The sequence below is a fragment of the Enhydra lutris genome, unplaced genomic scaffold (genome assembly GCF_002288905.1).
Source record: "Enhydra lutris kenyoni isolate GAN:26980312 unplaced genomic scaffold, ASM228890v2 scaffoldscaffold40, whole genome shotgun sequence".
Lineage (NCBI taxonomy): Eukaryota > Metazoa > Chordata > Mammalia > Carnivora > Mustelidae > Enhydra > Enhydra lutris.
In genome coordinates, this window is record NW_019154124.1 from 9,550,899 (window position 1) to 9,573,712 (window position 22,814).

At 35.0% G+C, this 22,814-nt stretch overlaps 1 protein-coding gene across 1 annotated transcript in view; it reads right to left on the reverse strand.

The window, feature by feature from the left end:
- LOC111155305 (G protein subunit alpha transducin 3) overlaps positions 1-19,068 on the reverse strand; it is a 53,879-nt gene extending 34,811 nt beyond the window's left edge. The window contains exon 1 of the mRNA XM_022515445.1: positions 18,951-19,068. Coding sequence (XP_022371153.1) covers positions 18,951-19,068 — 118 coding nt within the window. The remainder of the gene's footprint in view (positions 1-18,950) is intronic.
- Between the last annotated feature and the right edge of the window lie 3,746 nt (positions 19,069-22,814).

Here is a 22,814-nt window from a genome sequence, read left to right on the forward strand (position 1 = left end):
TTTAGAATGTATCCTTGGGTTACAACTAACCCTTATCCATGCAAATATGATGTTAAAATATGGTATTGACCAAAGACCTGAACTAAAATACCAAAGAGTCGAATATTTTGGTCTTCTTATCCTAATTTCTGTATCTTTAAGAGAAGCAAGGGGCATCATAGGTTACTGGCATCTCCAAAAACTGGGTCATGGGACATCTTCGAAGTCTCAACGTGCCTGTTAATTTTGGACAGATTTCAAAGTAGCATAGCTAAGGCAGTTTTAAAATTTCCCAGGAAAAATCAAAATGCAGGAAAAGTAATAAACGTATATCCCTTACCAGCATGGTAGTCAACTGCCTTGTTTTACCTCTATTTTTATGTAAGCAAAAGTAGTATGACTTTCTGTAACCCTCAATCTCAGAATTTTATTTAAATTTATATCAAGATATGTATTAAATTGGAGGACCCTGACTACCCTGTTTCAGTTTTTAACTTCCACTATCATCCACTTTATTCTGTTTTCCTTACTCTGCTTTTTCCTATCACTTACCTTATTCTACGAACTTACAAATTACTCACATGCTGTTTTTAATTTTTCTTATCTGTCTTCCAATGCTGTGAGGTCAACTGCACGAGGGCGGGGGTCTTTGTTTTGTTCCCTGATGGATCTAAAGCACCTAGAAGAGTGCCTAATCGTAGAATTTAAATGGAATAAATGAATTCTGTAAATTCATAGTTCGGAAATAAAATTTTGCCCTGTGTCTTGTATATTTTTCACATTGCAACATTTCTGTCTGATTGGCACTATTTTCTTAAGCTGTAGTGACACCTAAATTTAATTCTACTTCACAGCGAATTTGTATTGTCTCAGCCTATCTAACTGTATCTAGTTTTATCTGAAACAGCTGCTCACCTTATATAGTAAGGGTATCAGTGGCAAAGTTATGGGAAATGGAATTTTATTGCCTGGTGGGGATAAATGGGTACCTCTTGGGGAAGCCTCCAGCATACTTCTCCTTATGGCTTTATATTGGTGTGGTTCACACCACACAGCGTAAAATTTGATAAATGCAAAATCAATGACATGAATTTGCTAATATTTCTTTGTAGACTTTCTAAAATGTAATCAAACATGAACTGACAGATGGGGCAAAACCATCTCATTTACTAGAAACTGCTATGTCCAAGAGTAGAATTTTTGAGGATCAAATAAAAATCACATTAAAATATCATCTCTTGGGGGCACCTGGGTGGCTTAGTGGGTTAAAACCTCTGCCTTCAGCTCAGGTCATGATCCCAGGGTCCTGGGATCCAGCCCGACATCGGGCTCTCTGCTCAACAGGAAGTCTGCTGCCCTCCTCTCTCTCTCTGCCTGCCTCTCTGCCTACTTGTGATCTCTGTCAAATAAATAAATAAAATCTTAAAAAAAAAATCACCTCTTGGGGGCGCCTGGGTGGCTCAGTAGGTTAAAGCCTCTGCCTTCAGCTCAGGTCATGATCCCAAGATCCTGGGATCGAGCCCCAAATCGGGCTCTCTGTTCAGCAGGGAGTCTGCTTCCCTTCCTCTCACTTTACCTGCCTCTCTGCCTACTTGTGATTTCTGTCTGTCAAATTAATTAATTAATTAATCTTTAAAAAAAAAAATCACCTCTTGTGGCGCCTGGGTGGCTCAGTGGGTTAAGCCTCTGCCTTCAGCTCAGGTAATGATCTCAGGGTCCTAGGATCAAGCCCCGCATCCTGCTCTCTGCTCAGCGGGGAGCCTGCTTCCTCACCTCCCCGCCCTGCCTGCCTCTCTGCCTACTTGTGATCCCTCTCTCTCTGTCACATAAATAAATCTTTTTAAAAAATTAAAAAATATCACCTCACCTATCTTCAGAAGACAATTGGCTATATTATTTTGCATGGCTGAGCATTGCTTGTTTGCAACAGTGGTAAGAGAAAATCAATGAGCTTTGTACACTATCTTGGTTTGACAGCTTTAGAAAATTTGTTATTTTGCTTCAGGCTGTGCATCACTTTGGAAAAATAAAAAAGTTATCTGGCAAGATTATAAAACTGTTTTTGGTAGTTTTGTTTTATGTTCTCTAATGGTAGATGTGGACATAAGAAATTATAGCATCATCCTCTGTAGGTGACAGATTTGGAGAACATCTCTCCATATTTATATTTATATTTGTAAATAATTTGCTGTATAGTCTTTTTGCTATATGGAAAACTACAGGGTCATAGGGATGTGGGCAGAAAGCCAATGGGCCCAATAGGGACTCTCTTGTTTATTCATGCCATGTGTATTTAGTGTTACATTTTGTTCAATCAGAATGGAAATACTGGGGAAAAAAAAACTTTGGAGAAAATATGAGACTGAGAAAAGGAACTCATTTCTGACTATTATATTTAATTGGTAATCACACAGCACTAAGATCTGGCATGTTTCCAAAATTATTTCTGAGTCTAGAGGGTATCTTATAATAAAATGATCATTGATGACCTTTCTTGGGTAAGCAGAATAATCAGTCATGTTTAAAAAACAGTATGTGGGGTTTTTTTATGGAACTACATAATGAAATATGAGTATTTTATTTGGAATACTTTACAAAGGATATCTGGACTGTTGCTTGCTCAATGTAGTGACCCTAGTCTTCTATATGAACGTCCACTACAGTCAGCTATAGCATTAACAGGAAAATTCCTGAAGAAAAGTCAATCTCTCTAAAATCTCATTTATTATCTGAAACTCTGTAAAGTTACCTCCAAAATAAATGATCAAGTCCCATTCTCACAATCGTTCTGGGTCATAGTTCACAATAACCATTCCATTCTTGTACGATGAGATCATGTTACAGAGTCAAATATAGACCTCAAAACAGCATGTTCACATAGGCTGAGGGTGTCCCGAAATAATCTCTGCCTTCCAAACTGGTAATTACTAAAATTATTTTCTGGGTCAAGGGGTACTAAGGGAATTTTATTTCTTGGAAGTGGATGATGTTTCAAATAATTAAATATTTAGGTTTATGCCTCATACTTTAATACTCATAAATTATTCCTAAGAATTAGAGATTTTATTCCATATTTTTATTGCAAATATTAAAAATAATGTTAAAGCTACATGGTATCTATACTTGTAACTGAACTTCAGCTGAACATACTCTAGGCTTGATTGTTCATTTGCTAAAAGAGGCAAAATAAGAATAAACACTTCAGCTTGTTATCCTGCATAAGATTTCTTGTAGGTGGTTTTAAAAATCACACAATTGTGCAGTAGAATAAAACCTCAGAAATCAACCAACTATGCTATCTCTTCATTCTGTGCATGAGAAAAATGGGTCCAGTAGAAATTGTGATTCTCACCCAAAGTCCCACACCTACCTTAAAACAGAGAAGCTATGTCTTCTGACTCCTATGTTAATGCTATAATGTTGTTGCTTTTTAAAATAAGTTCTGGTAATGTCAATATCAATATGATTTGAACACGTAAATTATTTTAAATTCCTTTATTTTGAATTAATATGAAAGCAGTGTACTTGTCATAGATACTGGTATGCAGTCTATGCTTGTCATCCATTTATAGCCTGCAGGCATGGAAGGCTTTTAGGGTAGCCCTTTGGAACCAACTTAATTTTGTTGCACTGACTCTTCCTCTTTCTTACGGAGCAACAACAAAATTATCTGTCTCTTCCACATGACAACCCTTCAAATCGTCTAGACTGAGGGTAGGAAAATGTGATCAGCACTTTGGAATAAAATACAGGCTTACAGTTATTTCTCACTTCGGGTATCTTGATCAAATTTAATAGAGAGTCAGTTTTTTTCTTTTAAAAAATGGGACTATTAATGTCTACCTCTTAGGGTCTGGGCAGGTTAAATTAGAGATAGGAAATACGCAGGACATATTTAAACTTACGGTGAGTTCTCAACACTTTCTTTTAATTAAAGCATGCTCTCTCTCTTTCCTAAGAGACTTCCAGTTTAATATGTCCTGTTCCTTTAATCCTTTCTTGTAGAACATATATTTCAACCCCTTCCACTCAGAGCTGGGTGAAAAACAGTGTTTGAAATACTGGTACTGAAAATTGTGCTGTAGATATCAGGAGATTTATCAACAACACTGATGTTCTGATGTAGCAGGATAGGAATGCAGCCTAGGCTGCCCTTGCCCTTGGTGCTTGTTTTTAAATAGAACACTTAATTCGGACCATGATTCATTTGCCGCCTCTTTTTTTTTTTTTTCTTCTGTAACTGTATCACATTCTTTACCTATATTAAGTTTGGAGTAAGTTAAGATTTTCCTACTTTTATTCCACACCACCCCTTTCACATACTATACACACACATCATCTTTTTTAAACCTCAGTTGAAGATCTCAGTTAAATTCCATTTTGTTTATTTGGACCAGTCATTTCTGATAGTTGAATTCTGGTAGTTAGAATTTTGACTTTGTTTGTCACTATATGTTGCCAAACTCTGAATCTTATTTGAGTGTGAAATGCTGAAAATCCTCCTTCACCCAAATCCCTGGTAAGAGCATTGAATAGGAAAGGGTGAGGGGCAGGAAACTGGGTTTCCTGAATCACCATTAGTGCAGTCAACAATGCTAGCCGTGTAGTACACAGAGCTGACGGTAGTTACCTATGGCAACAACTGAAGGTTCTTGTACATACTGCTTATCTGGTTAAGGGATTGCCTTTATAGGTTATTTGATAAGTGTTTCTATCAGGAATAGATGAAAGAAGTTTATTGTGTTTAGCTTAGCTTCTAACATAACTATAATGATTTTTCTCTTTTAATGTGGTAAGTTAATGAGTGATATTAATGTTCTAATACTATTTTAACCATGCAGTCTTGGGATAACAACCCCCCCCATACACACTTTTTTTTTTTTTTTTTTGAACACTTTATGCATTATTAGAGTTAGCTTGCTAGTATTGGCTTTGGTCTTTGTATTTATGTTTCGGAGGAGGGAGATTGGCCCGTAACTGTCGGTTAAATTTTGTTGTTAAGGTTGTCAAAGAATGCATTAACAAGTACTTCTCTCTTTATGTAATTTTAAGTGATGTGTTCGTGAGGTAATTGGTAGGATTTACTTATAAAGTCATACTGAATTTTTAGATAAATTTGTACATTTTCTTTTGCCAGATAATAAACAATATCTCAGTGTACACTTATTTTTCCCATTTTATTCTAATAATCTTAAAACCTGCAGAAGTCTGAGAAAACAGTTCATTGAAAACCTCTATTTTATTTTTTAAATTGAAGTATAATTAACATACAATGTTATATTAGTTTCAGGTATACAACATATTGATTCAACAATTCTGTACATTACTCAACTGTATATATTGAGTATATAATAAATGCTCACCAAAATAGGTATAATCATCATCTGTCACCATACAATGTTATTGCAATAGTATTGACTATATTCCCTATGCTGTACTTTTCATCTCTGTGACTTACTTAGTTTATAACTGGAAGTCTGTAATTCTCTTTATCTCTTTCGCCCATCCTCTGGCAACCACCACTTCTTTGTATTTAAGAGTCTGTTTGGTTTTTATTTGTTCATTTATTTCGTTTTTTAGATTCCACGTATGAGTGAAATCATAGGGTATGCATCTTTCTCTGACTTGTTTCACTTAGCATGATATCTCTAGGTCCACTCATGTTGCAGATGGCAAGATTTCATTCTTTTTTATGGCTGAGTAAGAGTGCATTGTATTTACCACATCTTCTTTATCCATTTATCTATTAGACACTTGGGTTGCTTCTATATATTGCTTCTTGTAAATGATGTTGCAGTAAATAGGCAGATGCATATGTCTTTTCAAATTAGTGTTTTCATTTTCTTTGGATAAATATCCAGCAGTGAAATTACTGGATCATACAACATTACTACTTTTAATTTGGGGGGAAAACTCCAAGCTGTCTTCCATAGTGGCTACACCAATTTCCATTCTCACCAATAGGGCATGAGGGTTCCCTTCTCCACATCCTTGCCAACACTGGTTATTTCTTATCTTTTTTTTTTTAAGATTTTATTTATCCATCTGACAGAGATCAGAAGTAGACAGAGAGGCAGGCAGAGAGAGAGGAGGAAGCAGGCTCCCTGCTGAGCAGAGCACCTGATGTGGGGCTCAATCCCAGAACCCTAGGATCATGACCCGAGCCGAAGACAGAGGCGTTAGCCCACTGAGCCACCCAGGCACCCCTTATCTTTTTTTGATATGAATGTTTCTGACTGGTGTGAGGTGATAGGTCCCCATGGTTTTGGTTTGCATCGTGAATGATGATTACTGATGTTGAGCATCTTTTAACATGTCTGTTAGCCATCTGTAGGTCTTTGGGAAAATGTTCAGGTTCTCTGTGTATTTTTTAATTGGATGATGATTTGGTGTTGTTATATAAGATCTTTATACATTTGGGATATTAATTATCATATAGGTGTGCATTTATTTCTTGGCTCTCTATCCTGTACCATTGATCTATTTGTCCATTTTTATGCCAGTGCCATACTGTTTGAATACTAAAGCTCAATAGCATATCATGAAATCTGTGATTGTGATGCCTCCAGCTTTGTTCTTTCTTAAAATTACTTTTGCTATTCAGGGTCTTTGAGGTTTCATACAAATTTTAGGATAATTTGTTCTAGTTCTGTGAAAAATACTATTGGTCTTCTGCTAGAAATTGTATTGAATCTGTAGATTGCTTTGGGCAGTATGGGCGTTTTAATGGCATTCATTCTTTCAGTGCATTAGCATGGTACAGTTTTCTATAGGTTTGTGTGGTCTTCAAATTTTTCATCAATATTGTATAGTTTTCAGAGTATAGGTCTTTCACCTCCTTGGTGAAATTTATTCCTAGGTATTTTATTCTTTTTGGTGCATTTGTAAACGGTATTTAAACAAAAAATCTCTCTTTCTGCTACTTCATTGTTAGTGTATAGAAATGAAACTGATTATGCATGTTAATCTTCTATCCTGCAAATTTACTGAATTCATTTATCAGTTCTAGTAATATTTTTGGTGGAACCTTTGGGGGTTTATACACAGAGTAACATGTCATCTGCAAATAGTGAGTCTTACTTCTTCCTTACCAATTGCATGTCTTTTATTTCTTTTTCTTGTCTGACTGCTGTACCTAGAACTTCTAGTACTGTGTTGAATAAAAGTAGTGAAGTGGATATCTTTATCTTGTTCATGATCTTAGAGGAAAAGTTTTTAGTTATTCACCACTGAGTATGTTCCCTGTTTGTTGAAAGTTCTTATCATGGTTGGATATTATTTTGTCAAAAGCTTTTTCAGATGATCATGTTTTTTATCCTTTCTCTTATTAATGTGATGTATCACATTGATTTTGTGAATATTGAACCACCCTTGCATCCCTGAAATAAATTCTACTTGATTGTGGTGAATGATTCTTTTAATGGATTGTTGAATTCAACTTAATATTTTTTTTTAGGACTTTTGCTTGTAAGTTCATTAGAGGTACTGGCCTGTAGTTCTTTTTGTTTTCTTTTTTCTTTTTCCTCCCCCTCCCCTTTTGTTTTTTGTGTGGTGTCTTTGGTTTTGATATTAGAGTATACTGGTCTCATAGAAGGCATTTGGAAGTTTCCCTTCCTCTTGTATTTTTTGGATGATGTTGAGAAGAATAAATATTAACTCTAAATGTTTGGTAGAATTTACCTTTGAAGGCATCTGGTCCCAGACTTTTGTTGTTTTTTAAATCTCTTTGGTCACCCATATCTTTTGATTGGAACATTTAGTCCATTTACATTTAAAATAATTATAGGTATGTACTTATTGCCATTTTGTTCATCGTTTTCCTGTTATTTTTATAGTTCTTCTTAGTTCCTTTCTTGTCTTGTCCTCATTCCTTGTGATTTGATGGCTTTCTTTAAATGTTATCCCTGAATTCCTTTTTTTTTAAATTTTCTGTGTATCTGTTACAGGCTTTTGATTTGTGATTCCCTTTAGGTTCATATATAGCATCTTACATGTAGAGCAGTCTATATTAAGTTAATAATCATTAAGTTCAACCACATTCTAAAAACATGCAATTTTCTCTCCCCCTTTGATGTTTTATGTATATAAAGTCATACTTAATATCTTTTATTTTCTATATCCTTTGACTGACTTTTTTATAGATATAATTGATTTTACTGCTTTTGTGTTTTAACCTTCACACGGGATTTATAAGTTATTAATCCATTACCTTTCCTCTATGTTTACTTTTACCTGTGAAATCTTTTCCTTTCATAATTTGCATCGAGTTATGACCTTTCCTTTCCACGCAAAAATTTCCTTTAGCATTACTTGTAAGGTTGATTTAGTGGCAATGAAGTCCTCTGGCTTTGTTCCTCTGGGAAGCTCTATATCTCTCCTCCTATTCCAAATGATAACTTTGCTGGGTATAGTGTTCTTGGTTGCAGGTTTTTGCCTTTCAGTACTTTGAGTATATCATACCATTCTCTACTCGTCTCCAGTGTTTCTGCTGAAAAATCAGCAAATAGCCTAATGGGGTTGCCCTTGTATATAACAGTTTTCTTTTTTTCCTAACTGCTTTTTTTTTTTTAATTTTTAAAATTTATTTATTTATTTGACAGACAGAGAGCACTAGTAGGCAGAGAGGCAGGCAGAGAGAGAGAGGGGGAAGCAGGCTCCCCGCCGAAGCAGAGAGCCCGATGCGGGACTCCATCCCAGGACCCCGGATCATGACCTGAGCCGAAGGCAGCAGATTAACCCACTGAGCCACCCAGGTGCTCCTCCTAACTGCTTTTAAAATGCTCTCTTTATCATTATTTTTTGCTATTTTGATTACTAAATGTCTTGTCATGGACCTCCTTGGGTTAATCTTATTAGGGAATTTCTGTGATTCTTGGTCCCAAATGTCTGTTTCCTCCCCCAGAATTTGTCACTCTTGATGATGTCACTGAGTTCCCTTAACTGATTCCCATTTTTTACTCTTTGCTCTTCAGCTTCCTTGCTTTCCATTACTCTTTTCCACATTGCTGATTTGTTCTTCTACAACTTCCAATCTGCTATTGATTCCCTCTGGAGTTTTTTTTTTTTTTTTTTTTTAATTTCAGTTACTGAATGCTTCATCTCTGACTGGTTCTTTTTTATATTTTGTATCTTTGTGAAAGACCTCACTGAATTTATCCAGTCATCTGAGTATCTTCACGACAATTACTTTGAATTGTCTACCAGACATATTGTTTATCTTTGTTTCATTTAGCTTTTTTTGCTGTGATTTTGTCTTATTCTTTCATTTTGTCTAACTCTGTGTTTGCTTCTATGCAATAGGGTGATCAGCAATATCTCTTGGTCTTCAAAAATAGTGGCCTTGGGTGAAAGAGGTCCTGTGGTGCCCTGTATCGCAATGTCCCCCTGGTCACAGAACCAGATGATCCAGAGGTTTGTGGCTCTTGTGTCACTGCATGTACCCTACTATTGTCACTGAGTTGCACCTGTTTTCTTCCCAGCCATCTGCAATGCACTGGGTGCAGACACACCCAGTGGCAGGCTTGCTCCCTGTGTAGCCAGCAATGAAGCTTGGATGCAGGAATTGTGGGTATGCTGGTGTAGGGGGTTATCTTCCCTTTTCTCCAAGACAGGAATCATTTTGGAATGGTGCCAGTTCCTGCTGGGGCTGTTTGCACTATGTGGTGGGTAGGCTCTTTAAGGGCAGGGACTCAGTTTCCTATTGTTTTTGGACTTTCCTGGAGTTAAGCCCACTGATTTTTAAAGTAGTCAGGGTTAAACCCCATGAATTATAAAACCTCTCAAATTTAAACCCCACTAGTTTTGAAAGCCAGACCTTATGGAAACTTGTCCTCCCAGTGTGAGTCCCCAGTTTTGGGGTGCCAGGGTGGAATTTAATCCTCTTGCTTGTGGTGTCCCTCCTGTTTGTGGTAGTCTCACTGGGGGGTTTGGTTCACAGCTGTGTCTCCACCTTTTCCAGTGTGGACTCCTCTCTACAATTAATTATGGAAGGTCTGTTTGGCCCGTCTGCAGGTCATTGCCAGAGTTAGTTGCATATGTGTACATGTTATCTCAGTGTGTCCAAGGAAGGAGATGAGCTGAGCATCCTCCTACTCTACCATCTTCCCTGTCCTCCCTTAAGAATCTATATTTTACACCCTTCACCGGTTTTTGTTTGTCATGTTTCCTTTCTTTTGTACATCTATCATCTATGAAATAGTTATGTATGTATTTATATATATATATATATATACATATATATATATATAATATACTTTGTTTTGCTGAACCTCTGAAAGTAGACACTTTACCCATAAACACTTCAGAATGCATAAGAATAAGGTAATTTTTTCCTATAAAATCATGATACAAGATTTCATGCTTGAGAAAATTAATATTAATCCAAAATGTGAGCTAATATATATTCTATATTTAAGTTTGTCTGATTGTTCAAAAAAAATATTTTTCATGCCTTTTATATTACTTGGATCCAAGATCCAGTTAATGTTTATATATTCCCTCTGGTTATTATGCTATTTAAATTTGTTTAATTTCAGAATATTTTCATTTTCATATTGTTTTAAATTTGTTTCCATGACATTAGCATTTTTGTGAAGTGTAGGGTAACTTCTTATATAATATCCAGTATTCTGTACTTATCTGGTTAGATTCAACATAAATATTTTAGCATAAATATGATATAATACTGTGTTTTTTTGGTGCATCACATCAGTACGCTTATGGTGTCAGATACATTTCTGTGACTAATAGTATATCTAAGTTCCTATTTCTGTGATAGAATACTATAAGCATCACAAATCTGTAAAACACCTCATCAGGCAAACTAAGCATGTTTCATTTGTGGGAAATATTGTGGTTATATACTATCTTTTCTAATGAAATTTAAATACTTCCAATTTTATACTTGTTTTAAAAATATAATATTTAAAAGATTATATGAGCCTTTTTGGATTTTGACAAATATTTTAAAAATATGTCTTCTTTCTTATCTTATTAGTATACATTGTAGGCTGAAAAGGGAAACTGTGGCTTTCCCCAAAGAGGCCTATTTTAACTGAAACATAGATGATAGATTTGTCTAAGTGTTCATTAATTGTGGAACAGGCACACACACACCTTTTTGTATACTAAAGTTTCCAAAAAAAAAAAAAAAAAAAAAGGCCTTGGTTAATTACATGGTTATTTTATACACATTTGAGAATTGGGTAAGGGTAAGAGAAAAGAGAAGATTGAATATATCAAATCTCTAGTGCTCACTGGAGTTGTCCCTCCTAATTTCCAGACCCAAATATTCATCTGTTTAATAGAGATCTCCACTTCATTATGCTATAAACATCACCCATTTGAATGTCCTAAATCATTTCTCCTTTCATATCTCCCCCAACCTAAACTTTCTCTTGCCTTTTACATATCAATGAATAAAATGATCACCATTTTCAATTCTACCTTTAATCATTCTTCTCACTTAAAACCCATATGCAGTCAGCTACCAAGTTTTGTTGACCTTGTCTCTGGATGTCCTTCAAATCTTACTTTGAAACTTGTACTTTCCACTTTAATTTACAATCTTATCAAGTATTTGTGAAGTAGTGACAGTTTCCTAGTTGACCCACCTACCTCAATCATTCTCATAAAATCTTTGTCTCGTAGCATAGCCAGGATGGTTTTGGACCTCCTCCCTGCCCCCGCCCAAAAAAAAGAGTATAATCATTTTCACTTACATTCTGAAAACCTATCAATATATCCCAGTTGAATTAAATAAGCTCTTTATGGGATGCCATAATGGCTTTTTTCTAGCTCTCTTTCCACATTCCAAACATATGTCCATGCGTTAGACACTATGAACAGCTTACAGGAATATTTTAGATTCTGATTCTGTCATTCTTCCGTACGTACATCATGCATGCATTCTTGTGCTAAGTCACAGGAATAAAATGAAGAATAAAACCTGACATGGTGTTTGTTTTCATAGACCCTAGAATGCGAATAAAATTTAATACTAATAGGGATAAAAATAAAAGGCTTTGTTTTCTTCTCAACTATGTTGTAATCTTAGAAACTGAATTCTCTTAATTTCTTAAGATTCTCCTCTGTAAAATGAAGATAATATCTATTTCGTAGGGGTGTTTTCGTAGACAGAAAACAATAGCAAGTGGTGGAGAAATATGAGATCCATTCTATCAGAGATAGAAGTAAAACTCACCTTTGCCACAAGGTTGCCCTCGGCAGTGGGCAGAGAATGATCACAAAAGAGATAAAGAAGATTGAAATACAAAGTTAATAAAATGGGAAAGAATATAATGGGGAGCCTCATAAAATACAAAGCTTAAGGATAAGTAGGCAGCGAGATAAACCTGAACAATACTTTTGAGGTCTCCTAAGGTACAGTCAGTTCACAGAAATTTGCAAATATGGATCAAGACATGGGCAAAAGGAAGGATATTAGTGTCATTCTTCCAGAAGAGATTGTTAAGTTTGATCTGCAAGAGACAGGACAGATTGCAAAACCAAGATCCAAGGACAAACCTTGATAGGTGAAACCATTTAAGACTGGGGAGAAGAAGCAAGCTTCAATAAAGGGAGCCATGAGGGGATAAAACACTAGAGGGTCTTGCAGCATTATAGGATGACTAAAGAAGAGAGACACAGTTACTAAAGTCTGAATTTTGTGAATTGGGGGTTATCAGGGCTCTGAGAGAAAGAACATTTTAGTAGAGAGGAAAATACACAGGTGGATTGCAATTAACTAAAGAGAATGTAGAGGATAAGAAAACAAGCAGTGAGCAAACACTAGAAGTATTTCAATATAAAAGTGTGTTTAAAAAGATACCTATGTAAGGTAAATTCAAGGAGATTATGGAGTCAAAGAATGTTTTTTAGGCTAATGGAGAGAAATATATCTATGTTCCAAAAAGAAGGAGCCGGTAGAGAATTCTGAAAATTCACTTAATAAACTTCTATAACTTAAAAAAAAAAGAGAGAGAGAAAAGAGAAAATAATTCATAAAGCAAAATTCTTAAGATATGGAAGAGGGTGAAATTTATAACACAGTGGTTGAAATTAGCTTTAAACTGAAAGTGGAATAGTTCAGGGAGATTTGGAGATGATGATTGATCACTATCTGGTACACAGGTGTTCATCTTGGGTGAGGCAGAGGGGAGGAGTTCTAGATGAAAATGATATTGGGAATACAGAAACAGTTGACCTTTGGATGATTTTAGGAGAAAACTAGGACTGAGTAAAATAATTATTGGCCCAACTAAAGTTAAAAACAAATTAGTCAGCCAGGAAACAGAAAATGATGCCATTTTATTCTATGACACCTGGGAATGAAAGAAATTAGGAGAATGCGTGGGGTCAGAATTGGATCAGCACTCAGGGCTGAAAAGATGTTGAATAGCATTGCTTTGGTGGAGATTGGTTGGTTTCAGTATATCAGAACAATGGTGGATGGAGAATTTTGAGGAATTATCTAGGGTGCAGAGTATGAATCTCAATTAAGGCAGCAGATTAAAGGAACAGGATTGTTCAGAGCAGTCAGACGAATACAGCTAAAATTGGGCTGATTCCAATTGAAGGGGTCAGGAAGGTATATGAAATCGAAGAACTAACTCACATGTGTCGAAGAGTGAGAGAATATAAAATGCTGGTCAGAGATTGAAACTTTCAGATATCTTAAAAAAGGAACAATTCTAAGTAGCACATTTATTCTATTTGAATATAAAATAATGAGGCAGGAGTGACAGCTGTGACATCTATTTTAAAGCATTAGGATCTAATCAACAGAATGGTTGTTTTTCCAATCTTGATTGGTCTTTTCCTCAGTTTCACCTTGAATCAATCCTACTTCTATAGGTTCAAGGCTACACTGATGTATTTATACATCAATACTTGGAGAAAACTTAGATAAGCAGATGGATTCTGGGTTTGAGTCTAAAATATTAACTGGAGGTATATTTGATGTGCAATCTATCACAGAGTCATTATGCTCTCAAATGTTCACTACCCTCCTATCTCTCTAACAGTTTGGAGGAGTGAATAACTTTTTGTTGGCTGCTCATCATGCTTCTATAAGTGTTTTTAAAGGTATGGTGTCGCTTGCTCTCAAATCAGTAATTCAGAGTCTGAATGAAAAAAAGTGAATACAGAAAAGTTCTGTGGTATTACTAGAGAGGTTCTGTTATAAATCAGAGTTAACAAGAGTCTTTTCCAGAAGATTTAATCTCATTAGCAAATATCGTTGTTTGGCTAAATATGGAATACCTTAATACATGGTTTGCATGTTTTATGTGAAAGACTTGAGTCTATGTATAAGTTCAACTGCTTATTTAAGATAAATTAACTTAAACAACCAAATATATGCAAAACATTTGTTTAAGCACTTTTTGCCTGTTGGAAAAGAGACATTATAGAGAGCTGTTTGATACTGCCATCTGCCATTCTTGGTAAATAAATACAATATTATAAATATTTGGGTTTGATTTTGGAACTTTCATATTGTTATGATGCAAACAGTTCATTGCATTTTTGACAAAATTTGAAACTCTCCAAGTAGACTTCTCTGCCTGTTTTCTCTCTCCTGAAAATCAGTTTTGAACATTTGCATTAAATATATTTGTGCATCCACAAGATTGGATATCTTTAGAAACATAAAATTATTTTACAATATTTTAAAACAAAAATACATTATTAGAGCAAGGAAAGGGTGGCTTTAATTTGAATAAATAAAACCAAAATAATTGAAAACATTTAGGAATATGTCTTACATGCTATTCACTTATCACTAGTGATCAGAAAGAAATTGATTGGTTAATCCCGAAGTAATTATTCCGGGGGAATCTCATTGTCTGATCACATCCATTGTCAGGCATTGATTCTTGGTATAATGGAAATTCAAAATAGAATTTCTTACATTTGATGAATTCATAATCTAGCCAGTGACAGAAACACATCCAGTTTCCTGCATACTTTCCCACTCATATTTAAAGATATTTAAAAAAAAAATAAAAATAAAGACCTACTTTTCAAAAAAAGAATAAAAGTAAGAACTTTGCTTTAACCTGAGTTTCTGTCTTCTTTTCTCTTAGGTATACATAACAGGAAAACAAAGGAAGAAAAATTGTATACGTTTATAAACATTTAATTTATTTCAGTTTTGCAAATCTATTACACAACAAAAATACATCATATTTGTCTGGATTTTTGCAGTTTATAAAATACTTTGACATCCACCATTTCTCTGATGTTATGTGGCTAGCCTGAGGTGACTCAGAGATGTTTAAAAGCACATTATAATGAAAGCATTAAATCAATTATTTTTATCTCAAATGGCTTAAAAATACATTATACTCTACATGTTTTGAATTATAGTCTCCACTCTTCCAGGTGGATAAACCTATTTAGTCAATTCTGCTGTGCAGATTTTGTTTTACCAATTATTTTGTAATAAGCTTTTAAACAGTGTCAAAATTATCATAATTCTCCCACTGTCATATTGGAAAAATGATATACTTTCCAAAATATCCACTTGTTGAATAAATGGGACCTTTTGAAAAAATTGAAAATGTTGATTACCTAAGTAGATACAAACACATTTAAAGTAGATATTGGATGTTCAAATTCACATTCCTAAGAGTCAGATGATTGCAATAATATTTTAAAACAGAGCTCAAATGGCACCATTAAAAAGTTTTGTGATATTAAATAAATAAAGAAGGGTTTAGATCTAAAAGAAAATTAATGATGAACAGTACAGGATAGTGCTGGAAATCAATGGCTAAAAGTTAATTATAATATCATAACTGAAAATTATAGAGTAAATGTGACAGTGTTCCAAATACGAAAACAAAGTTAATTTTTCCTTATACTTCCCATTAAGCTCTGAATCTACAAAAGTACAAAAGAAATTAATGTAAAATATGAAAAGAAGGGACATAGAAAGAATGGAAATGATCCACTCTGATTCTGTAATTTAATGACAGGTGTTTCTTTTGGGTAGTAATAAAATTTAATCAAACATTTAGAAGTTAAGTCTTTAAGAAATAACTAACTTAAGAATCCTCCAAAAGGAAAAAAAAAAAGAACTCTCCAAAAGAGAACATGTTATTCATTAGAATTTGTTCTTCTTATTAAAATGTACTCTTTCTGGGTAATCTTTACAGGCTTTTTTTTTTTTTTTTTTAAGGTAAATGGCATTATTATTCTTACAGCAATTTTCAAATGTGCTAGGAATGTCTGAGTCATCTCCAGTGTTTCCTAGAAGCCTGCTTTTTGCAAAGGAGAAAGATTTGGCATCTCTTCTGTAATTTTACTAAATGTCTGAAAGGCATAATAAAGAGGGAACCTGTCTGCAAGGTATTCCTTTATTTGTAAAATAGCAATTAGATAGCTCTTTAATTTCAGTGAAGCCTTATGTCCCATAATAATACAAAATGGTACATCTGCTTTACAGCACATGTTAAATTTGTAACTTGTGTCAATGTGTTTAAGCACCTACAGTTGATTAGATAAGAGGATCAGCATAAAGAATGAATTCTGTCAAAAATATTTTTCAATCTGAATCTTTTCAGAAATTGAATTAGAATCAGAATCTGATCACTACCAAGGCCTAACTAGTCCGTCCCACGTGACCTACATGCATTAGTAATCACTGTTTCAATGATGGGAGAGGTTAAGTAGATTTCATTTGTGAGGGGATTTGAGAGTTGGAGGATGGGAAGGTTTAGGTTAGTTCCACTAAATGCTTGTATGTCTTAATGAGGCCATATTGCAAATAAAAAGATACTGTTTAGAGAATTTGAGTTAAAGTGAAAAAAGGAGGATCGAAGTGGGGTTTTTATAAGACTTTATTGTTTTGAACTTGAAAATTGAAAGATCATGCATAGAACTCAAGAGTCCAGAAGGGAAAACTTAGACAAACATTTGGAATAAACTGGGAGAGGAAGACTTGAGAATTTGATTCACTTGTGTAAATAAGTTCAGTACACATATTTTCAGAACCAAATAAATCCAAGCATATTGTATGGTATCTTTGGAACTGAATTTATGAAATTGTCTGGGAAAAGTAAAAGGTAAAATAATGCTACTAATGATCCTTTTTTAATCTCTGGTACTAGAAGTTACCCTCATTTCTTGATCTAACGCAACCACTTTAATCTAAAAAGAACTGGCATATTGAGAATAGGTCTAGTCTTTTGAAACTTTATTCAAAAATAGGGATTTTTAAATCTGTTTTATCATTTCTCTTATACCACTGTTCTTAGTACAAGTGGGACACTGAATGCACTTGTAGGAATGTTTGGCTTTCCTTCTTATCTTTTATTTGCTTTTTCTATGTCCACATTACTTCTACTCTTGATCAAAGAAAGCCTCAGAGAATGCTCTGGAGTGAGGGGGAAAATATTTCCAGTTGCAAGAGTTGGCTCCAGCATCTTTCTAAGTTACTCACCCCTAGGTGGTTACTTGCAAGTGCTGTGGGCAGGTGTGAGCCACAGAACTTGTGCATAAAGGGAGAGAACATTTTCTTTTCTTTGCGGAGCAAGTGCTAGGAATCCCACAGTTGATCTCTGAGACACTTTTGCCACTGAGAGCAAACTATACACAGGAAAGGAGGCACTTAAAAAATGAGGGTATTTTGTGTGAACAATACACAATTCTGAAATAAAATGAAGTCTTTTTGTGGGTGCCTGGGTGGCTTAATTGGTTAAGTGTCTGCCTTTGGCTTAGGCCGTGATCCCAGGGTTCTGGGATTGAACCCCATGTCCTGATCCTTGCAGGGAGCCTGCTTCTCCCTTTCCCCCTGCAGCGCCCCCTGCTTGTGCTCTCGCTCTCTAACTCTCTCTCTCTCCGTGTCAAATAAATAAAATCTTTAAAAAATAAAATAAAATAAAATGAAGTCCTTTTGTGTGTAACTAAGCAGGAGGAACATAGTACCAATTAAAGTTCTTGTTTTGATCTCTTTTTAAAGGTCTTGATTTTTATTTCAAAAACATAATTGATCTTGCCATGACCACTACATGTTAGATTTTTTTAGGTTTAGAAAAAATGTGCAGCATATAGCTTTCCTTCAATTCATTAAACATTAAGTTAGCAATGTGGTAAAACGTTGTGCTGAGTTTTAAAAGGGTAAAAAGAGGGGCGCCTGGGTGGCTCAATGGGTTAAGCCTCTGCCTTCAGCTCAAGTCAAGATCCCAGGGTTCTGGGATCCAGCCCCACATCCGGCTCTCTGCTCAGCAGGGAGCCTGCTTCCCTCTCCCACTCTGCCTGCCTCTCTGCCTACTTGTGATCTCTCTGTCAAATAAATAAGAAAAATCTATTAAAAAAAATAAAAGGGTAAAAAGATAGAAGGAACATAATCCTGACCTGAATCAATATATAAATATCCTAAAAAAGTTTCAGTGGAGTATCTTATAAGTGTACAAATGGTAGCACAGGCAATATTCAAAAGCCTGAACAATGTTAGTAATCTAAGGTAACTTATCATTCCTTACTCTCTAAATAACTTGATACTAATTGGTTTTTACAGCACAAGTAATTAAATAACATGTTAAATTTGATATCAAACAACTCAATAGTTATTTCTGTTCAAACAAAATAATGTAACTCTATATAACTTGTAATTAAAGGATTGTTTTCAGTACTAAATAACTGATGTTCAGAAAATGATTAGTGTAGGAGAAAATAATAAATGGATATGAGTTTTCCTTTAATTGTAGTAAATTGTATTATTGACAAAGAGGAATTGAATCATCTCATAAATATTTGTCTCTGCTTAAGCAAAATAAAATAAAATACTAAATAAGAAAAGTAAACATTTATAGAGGGCATATAAAATCTTTCTAAGTTTCCAAGCACATATTCATAATAAATCCCCTATATGGTAATTTACCTGAAATTAAAATTTGAGAAAAGAAATACATCCTCATTGCAAAGAAAAATGGGGGTTTTGAAAGCAATAGGGAAAAAAATATTACCTAATAACAGCAACTTGACAGTTCTTGCATCTCGTTCAGCATCTTCCTGAAGCTTTTTCTCCAGTTCTTTGGATCTTTTGGCTGACTCTTTGCTCTCTGAGCTAATTCCGCTCCCCATCTCGTGGTGGTAGATACTTGTTAGTTTATGTGCCTGAGCTTTCTTCAACGTGGAGCACAGCTCCGGCTTGAAGGGAAGATGCAGAAGCAGTGCACTGCAGAGCTTCCTAACCACCCATTCCCTCACTCTCTGAGACCCTGCTTTGCCTAAGGAGATGCTTTCAGAGCTGTCACCTGATCACAGGGCAAAACCATACAACCCCATGGTTGTATGGCTAGAGGCAAAAGAGGAAATTCATTATGCTTTCAAATTAATGACCATTTATGGCACATCTTCAAAAACTTGCCCATCTTTCTTAAAGAACAGTGTATAATAATGTAGAACGTGGTGTAAATCTGTACACTAAAGATAATCTGCAAGGAACAGTTCAATCAGAACATACCGTTGTTACTGTGATTTAAAGTTATTACTAATCAACAAGCTTGTATCTTCAGATATTTGAGTCTTCAAATTCTTCATAATCATTCCAGTATCACTATCAGAATATTTATATTGAATCATCCAAATTTATAGTCTTGTGTATTCTGATTATCACTTAAAATTATTGGAAATATCTTCATATTAATTACAAAACAGGTTTTTTTAAAAAATGGAAACAAATGAATGCAGTTCTTATATTTATACATATTTTTGTATTGCCACAAACCTAGAATTCAACACACATTGCTTTTTATTTTTTTAAGATATTATTTATTTATTTGACAGAGATCACAAGTAGACAGAGAGGCAGGTGGAGAGAGATGAGGAAGCAGGCTCCCTGCCAAGCAGAGAGCCCGATAGGGGCTCGATTCCAGGACCCTGAGACCATGACCTGAGCTGAAGGCAGAAGCCAAATACACGGAGGCACCCAGACGCACCCACACTGCTTTTAAATTATTGATTTTAGTCTCCTAGGATCCGTCTCTAAAAATTGACCTTTTACTGCTTGTGAGAAAACCAGTCTATCAACATTACTTGAGGGCCCACTTAGTGTAGACACTGAACAGCGTTCAATTTAGGCAGTACATTCACTCTTTGGGGCCATTAAGCAACAGCTGCTGAGCTGGAAGGACTTTCATTGATTTGGTACCAAAGAAATAAAAAACAGTGTTCTTTGAAATGGTCAGTAATTTGGCTCTTCCTGAAAAGTAAGAACAGTAAATATGCCTGTATATGTTCCCTGCCTTTCACCTATCCCAATAGATACCATGCATTTGAAGATCTGCAAGGTTGGGGGCAAGAATTATTTTGTACAACTTTTTGTTTATCTGAGGCTTAGAAAAGCACTTGTTAGGTAGTTGAGATATATTTATACATTATATATAATAATTATGTAATTGACATATATCTCTCAGTTGAGATATATATAATTAATAATTGAAATATATAATCATATAGAATTGATATATAATATAATCTTAAGAGATACATATATATTCATATATATTATATATGTGAGATATATATAATTACATAACAATTGAGATATGTAGAATTATATATAATTGATATATAATCTCAACTGAGATATATCTCAATTATGTAATTATTATATATGCTATACATTATTTGTAGATATATAATATATAATTTTATAAACAGGGTTGGCTACCTGTGGCAGCAGGCAAATCTTTCAATGAATATTTTGAGATTTGTGAATGTGCCCTAGCCAGGAAATGATAGAATACAGTCAGCGCATCAACGTATCAGTGCTGTTCTTCTTTTGAGAACTTATGTAAAGTTTGAACAGGTGGGGTTTTGCATATTCACAAAAGAAGGAAATTTTAGGCTTCCAAATTAAATACATATTTCTGATTTGTTTACTTTTTCACACACAATATTAGGCTGCAGATATATAAGCATAGTCAAAACTCCTGGATTTTACCTCTCCAAAGCCATGTTGTGATAGCACAGAGATGTGGAGAGGTAGGTACACAAGGCTTCGTGCAAATCATGTGGTATTATTTTTACAATGCAAGAGGCCTGCCCCAAAGGAACAAGATTTGCACTGCTTCGTTTATTTATCCCCATCCCTGAACACAGAGTTCACTCTGACAGCAATGCAAAATAACAAAAATTAAAATATATTTGTTTTTGCCTACTGTTTCATGTCACAATCAAATATACCTAGTACCTTGACTATACAAGATTCTTGTATGTTTCATAACAATTATAAACTAAGACACTTCATCTAATTTGCATTCAAGTAAATATGTCCCATAGCCTTTTCGTGGGGACATAACCTGGCCTTTGAAAAAGTATGCATTTTACTCAGCCTTCCAAAGTAGGTTATTAACTTTTTTTTTTCATTTTATTTTATTTCTTTTCAGTGTTCCAAAATTCATTGTTTATGCACCACACCCAGTGCTCCATGCAATACATACTCTCCGTAATACCTACCACCAGGCTCACCCAACATCCCACCCCCATCCTGTCCAAAACCCTCGGTTGATTTTCATACCAACCATGAGAGACTGTGGACTCTGAGTAGGTTATTAAACTGACCAACATTTTCAGGGCTATATACAATTTTCTGCATTGTGTAAAACTATAAACTTCTACTTTGCTGTGCAACCCAGAAGGTTTAGTCATCAGTTTGGAGTTGATTATGTGATTTTTTTTCATCAGCGATTAAAATAAGCTTGATATAAAATTCAAGACATTTCTATATTTAGGGGAGGCAGGCTGGGGAGAGCCAGGGGGGAAGAGAATGGTTCCTTTTTCAGCTGTCTCCCCCTGGGTACCTGGGCCACAGCTTTACTAATGAGCTAGGGTTATTTATACAGCTCTTAGCCTTGTGGCTGCACTTAGGATTATTGTTTTCTGGACTTAAGAAAATGATGAAAATTAAATAATAAACTCCAGTGGAGTAGGACAATATCTTCCTAGCTTGGATGTGGTCTACAGTATATGGCAGTGTTAGCCATAGGAAATGTTCAAAAATTATTTCTTGCTAGTAAATGAGGTCTGGAGTCCTTTTTATTTCTTCTGCTCTGCGAAGGTGACAGTTTGGCTAGGGTTCCTTTCCAAGGTTCGTTGTCATAGTGGGTCTATCTCAGTAACCTAGAAATTTTAGGTTGTCTCCAAAAATCAATGGAAAAGCCCAGTTTCGGTCTGAAACAATGTCAGTATATACAATTACAACGGCTAGCCCAACATTTACCTTTTTTTTTTCCCCCTTCAGCCTTAAAAATAACATTAGCATACTCCCTTTATATGGTTAAACCTCTTTTCATAGTGAGAGAAAATGTTGACAGTGGGGAAAGGTAACTAAATTAGATGCTTTTTATTCAGGGGACAAATGTGGCCATAAATTTTGTTCTTGAAAATAAACATAAAACTATCCAAGACACTTTAAAATAGAGTTCTGTGTCTTACCCAGCTGAAGGGATAGATTGCTCTGTGTATACACACACACACACACACACACCCCTTGAAGGCAAGAGAGATTGTAATGGAGTGTCAAGCTCTTTTAGAATAATCACTGAGAATGACTTCTAAGAACCTTGTTGCTTTTTAAATGTTTTTTTTTGTTTGTTTGTTTCATAGCTTCAGCCTGATTGAGAATATCTTCTTTTGGCATCAGGTTGTGCAAAAAAAAATTGACTTGAGGTAAAGTACAGAGAGAGTCCTCAGCTCTAAAGGTCACTGAAATATAGCAAGCTTTGTATGGTGTGAATAATTTTTCCTCTTGGCATTTTTGGTCAGGGTCTCAGTGTAATCTTCAGAAGGGGACATTAGCCTTTAAAAAAAAATCTGAGGGGCAC